Here is a 9,423-nt window from a genome sequence, read left to right on the forward strand (position 1 = left end):
AAAAAAAAATCAACATCTCAGCCTCACAAGGTTACTCATTTGATTGATCTATTATGTCTGCAAGCGTGTTTCTTAACATTAATGACAAGCTAAATTTATATTGTCTTGTGTAAAAAGAAAAAGAACATACAGTTCTGTCAGCAGATGGTAACAGAGATTCTGCCACTTAACTCGCACGTAAATAGAGAATAATTTAGTTGAGATAGTAACTAAATCTTTCTTGTACTTACAGGAAAAGTTCCAGTGATCAAGCTGGGTCTGCCTTTAGGATATGGATTTCCAGGTATCATTCCACATGAGGAGATCATAGCTACTGGAGCCTTGCAGCCGACCTTACAAACCTAACAAGACAATTTTTAAGAATGAATCGATGAATTTCTTTCAATTGTTAGATAAATAGTTGCTTAACTCATTCATCTCACAAATGCTAATGCTTTTATCAATAAAAATAATATTTATTAAAGAATAAGTGGCCTTGAATTTTAGTTTCTTTTTGAGTGCAGACCTGGTCTAATATTCTGCGAGCACGCTTCTTCTCAGACAAGTGCGTTCTGAACAGATCCTCAACAGGCCGATAATTCTGAGCATCTGAAATATTCCTGTATGGAAATGGACATACAATTTAATACCCCATAAATCAACTGAAAACAAAGAGGATTTAAAGACTAGATTAGACCGTAGGATTGCATTTTATAATGTACTCACAGAGCAATTGATTCCAAGACAACAAGTCTGTCCTTTGTGAAGGTAAAGCAGTTCAGGATGTTGGCAACTTTGGTTGTAGGGATCGCAACCATTTTCTAAAGGCAAAAAAGAGGAGCAGATAAATGATCAAGACTCCATTTTTAACGTATATTTAAGAGATAGCCTGTATCTCTGGTGAAGAAAGGCAGCCACTCTAGAGGGATTACTGTGATTAGTGAACCTTTAGCAACTTTGGTGTAATTTTTGTCTATGCTAAAATTAAGTTTCAGGCAGCTTACATGCTCCAGTGCTTTTACTGCTTTGATCTGAGGTTCTGCCCATGAGAAGTACTTCAGGATTTCCACTACCTGCATGTGAAAAAATACAATTTTAACACAGTAAAAGATGGAAAAACTCCATATTTGACAATAACTGACATGAGATTGATAGATTACCTGCTCACTGGAAAAATATCCATGGACCTGCTCTATAGCTCTGACCCGCTGGTCTGTCAGGACGCACTGAAACAGAAGATCAAGCGTAAACAAAACTGCAGAGGACGAATTAGACATTTGAAATCAGAAAGAAATGTAATACCTTTCTTATCTCATCCAAGACTATGTCAAAAGATTTCTTATCCATATTGTATTATTTATGCACACGGTGCCTCCTGCCGATAGTTGATTACAAACTGACGTTAACAGTCAATGTGATGTTTAAATTATACAAATAAGGTCAGTTAAAATGAAAAGCATCCGCATCTGAATACGTTCAAAATAGTTTTTTTTTTTGTTTTTTTTTCCTCTCTTGGCTTCTGGTAATAATTCATTTATCGGCGAATCCGAGTTTTAATATATTGTATGTATGCAGCACAATATTTGATAACCGCATGGCTAAAATACCCATTTAGCAATCAGCTCTTAGATAGTGAACAATGACTACCAAACAGCAGAGTTGTCTGCAGGGCACAACCAGCTCAGGCTGCAGCTAACAACAGGCTAGCGTGCTACAGTTATCCCCATCGAGACCGCGATGCGAAGAAAACGTGCTTATAGATATAAAACATGTATTGGAAGAGTCAAGGAGATAACGCTTGTTCAAGCAGTCTGCAAATAAAATTAAAATTGGTAAAAGAAGTTTTAAAACAATATTTAAATCAAACTAATACGTGGAGGAAAATACACAAGTTTAGCTAGCTGCTACTGACAGCTGGCGGCTAACGTCAACAACGAAAGGACCCCCGTTAGAGCGCCTGATCGGAAACAAATATCGATAAAGTAATATTACATTAAACAATAATAAATTCAAATATTAACCTCTAGAGTAGTTAATTTATAGTTATTTAATTTGACATTGGTTACATTTGAATTTTAAAATTTGTGTAATGTCATTGATTCTCGGCAGGCGATTTTTAAACAGCCCACAGGAAGTAAGTACAGAACAACTGTTTGTAGCAATAGTTATTTTTGCGTTTTTCTTGTCAAGAGTTGAAATGGACCGGTTTTCGTGGTCAAATGGGCTTTTGGAAATAAACGAAACTTTAGTGATACAGCAAAGAGGTGTCAGACTATATGACGGTGATGATAAGGTACAGTTTTCTCATTAGTAAGCCTTTTTTTCCGCTTTTGGTTACCAGAACATGGCAGCAAAATTGTAAATAGAATTTCTGTCGCATTAGATTTTAGAGCATCCCAGCATTGGGTATTTATTACGTGTTTATAAATGTTGTGTAAAACTGTTGTTATATTGCAGCATTGCTTCCTTGTTTTATAACCAGGCAAAGTTGAATGTCGGAGCTGCCTTGTTGAGTACCCATCGATTGATCTGGAGGGATGCAAATAATCATGTGAGGCAACTTCTACAATTCAAAAACATTAAATAAATATGTTTTTACATCTAATTTTACTTTGATCGCTTAGTCAATTGTGTGCTGTAAATTAGCAGTTCACACATACAAAAATTTTACCATATAAAGGATTCTCCCTTTCTTGATTTAACATTTAACCTGATTGTTTTGCAACAGATAATGCTAGAAGGTATTATTTGTGTTTGCTGTAATAATGACTTGTTTATTTCTTTTCCAATTTGGCAGGACTGCTGCATGGCCATGCCCTTGTCTCAGATAATTTTCTTTGAGGAACAGGCTGCTGGAATAGGAAAGAGGTACGCTGATCAGATTACAAAAAAAAGATCAAATATAATAAAAACAGTCATCGAAAAATATCTTGACAATATTTGTTAGCATTTTCATTTTCTTTGTCTTGATTTTATTTTCCTTCTTTTCCAATTACCTATTTAGGCCGTTTATTTACTAATCAGTCACTTAAAGTTTATGTAGATATAGCTGATACTATCAGATTGAAATTAAACAGGACACGTGTCAAGCTTTGTTTTTGTGAAACTATTTCCATTGTCAAAGAGGTGCACGATAAATTGTCACGATCTTCATCTCAGTGTCAGTATGTGAAATATGTGAGCCATGCTTTTAAACTCTGCATCCTGATATATACTTTTACCCAGATGGTGCACCTTCTTTGCCTTCTATGCTTGCATTAAATTAAGATTCTAATGCCTTAGATGCCTAAGCTGGAATATTATGATGATAAAAAAGAAAAAGATTCCAGAAAATGTGATTAGTCACAACTAGTTTTGGTAATTATCCTATTGCTGTGCTTAAGGCTCAAATCTCAGTTTTTCTCTATTAGAAACAACAGCCTTTTTTTATTTTATAGTGCAAAAATAGTCATCCATCTGCATCCATCACCAGCCAACAAGGAACCAGGTCCATACCAGAACAGCAAGTACTCCTTCATCAAGCTGTCTTTCAAAGAACATGGGCAGATTGAGGTAGTCCCACATATAAGCCTTTACAGTTTGCAAGCCCTTTATCTGTAAATGTTTGTGTTCTCATCAATCTTCATTTTACATTCTTGATTACCTGGAACTGACATTGTACTCTTTAAATGCAGTTTTACAGGAGACTGTCAGAAGAGATGACCCAAAAAAGATGGGAGAATACTGCAGTTTCACAGCCTATCCCAACAGGAACTGGACCTCAGGTTAGAAATAAATCATATTAATATTTTTTCACAGATTCTGCAAGATCAGAGGATTCACATTGAAAGGTTACTGTTGTACTGGAGGTTTAAGAATTTTAAGATGTAGGGTTTTGATTTAAAAATGTTAATCCACTGGGTGGCAGTGTTCTTCACTTTTTTTTTCTATTAGTTAGATAAACATCATTGTTATTCTCTTAAATAAATTGAACTAATTTAGATTAGACCCTATCCAGTAAAAATATAAAAAAAAACAAATATATATATTTTTTTCTCAATAGGTTTTTTAACTACTGGCAGTTTTTTCTGCTGTTCTCTTTCTTTGTTCCACAGTCATGGTTACACCATTTGAATTAGTTATTTAACAATGTTTGTTTTCCTTTTCTTTGTGGTCATGTAGGCAGGAAGGACACGCGCAGTGGGCATTGTTGGCATTGAGAGAAAAATAGAGGAGAAGAGGAAAGAAACAGACAAGAACATTTCAGAGGTAATTTCTGGGAAAAAAGACAGAGGACAAAGTTTTTATTGTAATTCTGTTCAAATGTCTCAGAAGACAGAAATTGTATCTGCACCTTTTTATGTATGATGTCAAATAATATATAGAAGATATTAAATGAAGGCATTTATGTAAAAGAACAGTTTTTATTCTTGATTACCTGGAACTGACATTGTACTCTTTAAATGCAGTTTTACAGGAGACTTATTTAGAATTTAACCAACATTACCATTTTATAAACCAGTAAATATTGGAGCATGATTTAAAATATTTTGAATACTATTTTAGATCATGGACATTTTAAGCTTTAACAACCTTTTGGTGTTTGTCTTTAGGCCTTTGAGGATCTCAGTAAGCTGATGGTGAAGGTAAAGAAAGATTTCATTTGATTTTCCTGCCAATTTATGTCAAAAATCAAATACAAGTACCTTGCTAAAGTATTCATACCCCTTGAGTGTTCCAACCCTCAATGACTGTTATTGGGAATTACTTTTAATCTATACTAAGTTATTTTGAGGTAACTGTGTAGATCCAGGTTTTTCTGCAAGAAAATAAAAATTACTTTCTGTGCCATGAAAGAAAAACCTCTGACTGATGTTAATTAGTTAATTCTCAAATTTACACTTAATACTAACTAGATTACTTCTGTAAGCCTGAATTTTATTAAGGAGAATACAAAAGAATAGAATAGAATAGAATTCAACTTTATTGTCATTACATTGTCAATTGCAAAGCAACAAAATTCACTGTCTGCATTTAAACCATCCGTTTGGGGAGCAGTGGGGTGCCATTTGCGGCGCCTGGGGAGCAATGTGAGGTTTAGGGTTTTGCTTAGGAACCCAGAGTGGAGGCTATGGGGATCAATACGGGTACTTGCAACCTTCTCAGTATCAGTATCAGGGGGTTTATTTGAAAAAGCGAACATTCTTTATCTTCTTTACAGGTAAACCTATTTTTAGTTGTTCACAATCAAATAATATTTCACTGAAACACATTAATATTTTTATGTCCCAAAAATGTTAAGAATAAGACGGATAGGAATACTGTTTTTGTTATTTAGTTATAAGTTACATTTTTATGTATAGAAAGATATTATAATAGAAAGGGATTTGCTGAATTAGTCTCCAACTTGTAGGCTAAAGAAATGGTGGAACTGTCCAGATCTATTGCCAACAAGATCAAAGACAAACAGGGGGATATAACAGAAGATGAGGTAAGAATACCACCAATAAATATTAAAACCTGCTTTAAAAGCTAAAGGTTTTACCTTTAGGCTTCAAGTTTTGGATGGGTGAGATCTTATATTTCTGATAATTAACTCATTAATGCTTACGGATTAGCAATAATTTTAATTTAAGCTTTGTTCCTTTTCATAGACGATTCGCTTTAAATCTTACCTCCTGAGCATGGGCATTGCTAACCCTGTTACTAGGGAAACACATGGATCGGGTACACATTATCATATGCAGTTGGCTAAACAGCTAGGTGGTATGCTACAGGCTCCTCTTGAGGTGGGTGTCTCATCTGTCTGCTATCATCAAACAAATAAACCAAATTTCGGTACCATGTTTTTCATTTTCCTCTTGCGTGTAACTTTTCTACCCCTTCCTTGCTGTCTTTCAGGAGCGAGGAGGTATGATGGCTCTTACAGAGGTGTATTGTCTCGTCAATCGTGCCAGAGGGTTGGAGGTGATGCTCACATGTTGATCCTTTCTGCTGACTTTTCTCTGCAAGTGTGACAACTTAGTGATTTTCTTTTTTTTCTCGTTTTTTCCCCCTTTAGCTTTTATCTCCTGAAGATTTATTAAACGCATGCAAAATGTTTGAGTCCTTGAAACTCCCCCTGAGGTGAGTTTGAGGTTGTATTGCATTGTTTAAATTATCTGTGTGCATTACATTCCTTCAGTTGTAGAGCGGGTTAAGTGCTCAGTACTTAGGACGAAGCTGACCAGGCTCTTCCTGCCTGGCTTCCTGTTGTGCGAAGGGCTGTCCAGGCTTCCGCAGCTGTCATTTCCTGTTACTTCCTGTGGTTTTGGAAAAACATTGGTCAAGTTTTTCCATGTTGGTCTGCACTACTGGTCTTAGTAAACCTTTATTAATTACTACGAAAAAAAGGATAATTTCTTTTATTGTTTTTTTTTTTCTTTACCAAAAAACTTTATTTATTTTATATTGGTTTAATCTGACAGTGGATCACAAAATAGTCCAAGGGGGAAAAAAATGGATTTCAAAATCTGTATACACTTAAAAACCTGACAAGTCAACCTGTTGCCTTCAGGATTATATTTAATTTCACTGTTACCTTATTATTTTATTTCAGTTACTCCGCAACTTTAACATTTGACAAAAAAGTGAAAAACCCACATACAAAATGGCGTGATTTAAAATGCGTCTGAGGAAGAAGGAAATCTGTTACCTGGCCAACAAATGCTGTGTAATTCTGTCTGTGAAGGCTATACAGCACAATAATTTCAATCTGTTATAGCTGTATTTTTACATCATATATTGATTTTACTGCTACGGCCTACAAGGTTACACATAGATGTATTTTTCATTCAAATGCCCTTTTTTTTTTTTCTTTTGCGACGTGATGGGTGAAATCTAAACAGCAGTTTTGACTACATGCATGTTTTTTGCAGTTTTGCCTCAGAGTTTCCTGTGTCATTTGTTTTTAGCATGTGGTATCCATGCATGACCCATTTGCTCACTGTCTTTTCTCTTGTTTTTTTTTTCCATGCATCGTGGTTATTGTGTAGGCTGCGTGTGTTTGACAGCGGTGTGATGGTGGTCCAGTTGCAGTCTCACAGTGAGGAGGAAATGATAGCCTCTGCTTTGGACAATGTAAGCCTAATCTTTAACAAGCATAACACCATAATATAGGTCTCCTATAATATGTTCTGCTAACTGCGCTGAAGATTTCATATATTTAGCTTTTCTTTGTGTTTTTTGTATTCAATCCCAGGTGACAGAAAAAGGCTCCCTCACAGCAGAGGAGTTTGCTAAGCTCTTAGGTCTTTCTGTTCTTCTGTCTAAGGAGCGGTGAGTTAAAATTCAATTCAGTTTATTTATATAGCGCCAATTCACAACACATCTCATTTTAAGGCACTTTGCAGAGATAAGCTCCCCACTGTCGCTACAAGCATGCTTGTAGCGACAGTGGAGAGGAAAAACTCCCTTTTAACAGGAAGAGACCCCCAGCAGAACCAGGCTCAGTGTTAGCAGCCATCTGCCAAGACTGACTGGGGTTCAAGGAGATATAAGTAGAGATACAGAATGAAATAGAGATACAAAAGGCAACCGTCAACCAGCTCGACTGGTGGCCCTGTAATGGAAACACACAGCCAGGCAGACAAACTACAAACCAGCTCCCATGTTACAGGATTAATGTGAGCACATAGAGTTAGTCACAGTCAGAGAAACAGGACTACACTGAAAAACTGGCCAAACTCCAGCATCTAGAAACAAAGGTGTTGATGGCAGCAGCACAGCTGATATTTCTTTCCAGGATGGTGTCACAGTCAAACAAGAACAGACAAGATGAAGCTACAATTATGAGAAAAAGCAGAGAGAGTATAAAGTTAGAGATTGAACTAACAAATTCTGTAGATTGGGAGAATAGAGATAGAAAGCTATCTTAATTTCTGTCTTATTTCTGACAGATGATTGTCATTTTGATTGACTTTGTTGCTTCTATTATACTAATTTGCTCCTCTTGATGTTTGTTCTGTTTCCTTTTCGTTCTCAGGTTGTTGCTTGCAGAGAAGATGGGCCACCTTTGTAGGGATGACTCTGTTGAAGGGTTAAGATTTTACCCTAACTGTTTTTGATCTACTAAAACATTAGGGTATCTCTCTCCACAGTTATAGGAAACATAAATACATGTTGATACTAAAGTCGGCCTGGTGATGACATTTGGTTGTTATTTTCTATATTTTGATAACCTAAGCATTGGGGCAAGTTCTCTAAAATTATTGCAAATGAGGAAAATATATTCTACATTACTCTACTTGGTAAGAGGCTCATTGAGGTGTAATGCAAAGTGGGGTTGGTGACATTTACTTACAGCTCTGTCTGCTCATTTGATGTATGTTTTCCTTTTTCCTGGTGATCCAGGCCTATTTAAAGCTTGCACGGTGTTAGGAAAGGCCCACAGGCTCTAGTATTTGGATCCTTTGTTTCAAAGTAAACAAAGAATTTCTACAATACATGCAAACTGGGTTGCAAACTTTTTCTGTTTTCTTTAGTGTTGAGGAATTTGCAAACATGTCTACATGTGCAGCATTTCAGCAAATCATGTTAATTCAAATGTTTTTGCAATTTTTTTTTTTGTTTTTTCTCTACTGTCTGTCAAAATGATGTAAACTTGTTTTATGATTTTATTTTTTTTTGTGTACCGTGGGGCCAAAATTAAATAAAATGGTTATAAAGTTTCCCATCAATCTGCGTCGTCTCCTTTTGGTCCCAGTTCCAAATATTTGACCTCCATCTTAGAAATGTTTTGTTGTATTTAACTCCTGTAACTGAACACAAATCAAAGCAGAAGCTGCATATTCTGCAAAAAAATATCCGCTGAGGCACTAATCCTTGTGTAAAATCTAAGCATTTAGCCATATGCACCAGTCCTCAGCCACACCTTTGATTTTTTGTCTTTGATCCGTGCTGAGCTTTTGAAACTCAGAATCAAATCATCCTCTGTCCCCAATGTGAACCGAGCTGCCCAGTAAACTGTTTCATCCCCACAGAAACTTCCTGTTTTTTGCCTGCTCTGTTTGAAGGAAAAAAATGAAGGTCAGTGAAGCTGATTAGATTAGCTTGACATGTGGTTCACTCATTGATAATAGCTGGGCTGAATTCACTCAGGAAATCTGACTTGAGGCAAGTAGTTAAATTTGAGTAAATATTGAAAATTTGCTTGTTATTCTTAAATTTGCAAGGTGGAAATAACTAGTGCATTTCACAAATATAAATCTGGAATAATATTTTATCTCAGATTTTGTTATATGACTTAAAAATCTACATATGAAGAAGCTGACAGAGTAGGATACTTTTTTCTATTCTGCTACATAAATTGCATTTGCTGTGTGCTACATATGCTTCAAATACAGTATATCTTTATACTGATAAATGGCTTAAAGCAGGAGGCTTTTTAAATCAATGCAATAGAGCTGTTCTGGAATGAAGAGTCTC

General features: G+C 35.8%; 2 protein-coding genes across 5 annotated transcripts in view; one reads left to right on the top strand and one right to left on the bottom strand.

The window, feature by feature from the left end:
- Positions 1-1,900, bottom strand: part of proser1 (proline and serine rich 1) — a 16,254-nt gene extending 14,354 nt beyond the window's left edge. For 3 of the 4 annotated variants that reach the window (XM_015379787.1, XM_015379788.1, XM_015379786.1), the window contains exons 1-6: positions 1,282-1,900; positions 1,140-1,205; positions 984-1,052; positions 706-800; positions 506-599; positions 231-341 (exon numbers count right to left, since the gene is read on the bottom strand). In XM_015379787.1, coding sequence (XP_015235273.1) covers positions 231-341; positions 506-599; positions 706-800; positions 984-1,052; positions 1,140-1,205; positions 1,282-1,326 — 480 coding nt within the window. In that variant the 5' untranslated portion in view covers positions 1,327-1,900. Of the gene's footprint in view, positions 1-230; positions 342-505; positions 600-705; positions 801-983; positions 1,053-1,139; positions 1,206-1,281 lie in introns of those variants that run through there. The other variant, XM_015379789.1, reaches the window with a different exon arrangement.
- Positions 1,901-2,110: 210 nt separating this feature from the next.
- On the top strand, positions 2,111-8,586 carry vps36 (vacuolar protein sorting 36 homolog (S. cerevisiae)). The gene is made up of 14 exons (XM_015379747.1): positions 2,111-2,272; positions 2,462-2,530; positions 2,777-2,847; positions 3,417-3,531; positions 3,654-3,743; positions 4,141-4,227; positions 4,572-4,604; positions 5,372-5,449; positions 5,613-5,747; positions 5,860-5,925; positions 6,020-6,084; positions 6,993-7,077; positions 7,199-7,275; positions 7,982-8,586. The coding sequence occupies exons 1-14, from the start codon at positions 2,177-2,179 to the stop codon at positions 8,061-8,063; spliced, it is 1,149 nt and encodes a 382-aa protein (XP_015235233.1). The 5' UTR covers positions 2,111-2,176; the 3' UTR covers positions 8,064-8,586.
- The last annotated feature ends 837 nt before the right edge of the window (positions 8,587-9,423 follow it).

This window comes from Cyprinodon variegatus, unplaced genomic scaffold, assembly GCF_000732505.1.
Source record: "Cyprinodon variegatus isolate N-32 unplaced genomic scaffold, C_variegatus-1.0 Scaffold199, whole genome shotgun sequence".
Taxonomy (NCBI): Eukaryota; Metazoa; Chordata; class Actinopteri; order Cyprinodontiformes; family Cyprinodontidae; genus Cyprinodon; species Cyprinodon variegatus.

Excerpts from the sequence above, each read along its gene's own strand:
- vps36 (XM_015379747.1), top strand. The coding sequence starts at position 2,177 with ATGGACCGGTTTTCGTGGTCAAATGGGCTTTTGGAAATAAACGAAACT. Across the intron at positions 2,531-2,776 it reads GGAGGGATGCAAATAATCAT|GACTGCTGCATGGCCATGCC; the intron begins GTGAGGCAACTT and ends CCAATTTGGCAG. Across the intron at positions 4,228-4,571 it reads CAGACAAGAACATTTCAGAG|GCCTTTGAGGATCTCAGTAA; the intron begins GTAATTTCTGGG and ends GTTTGTCTTTAG.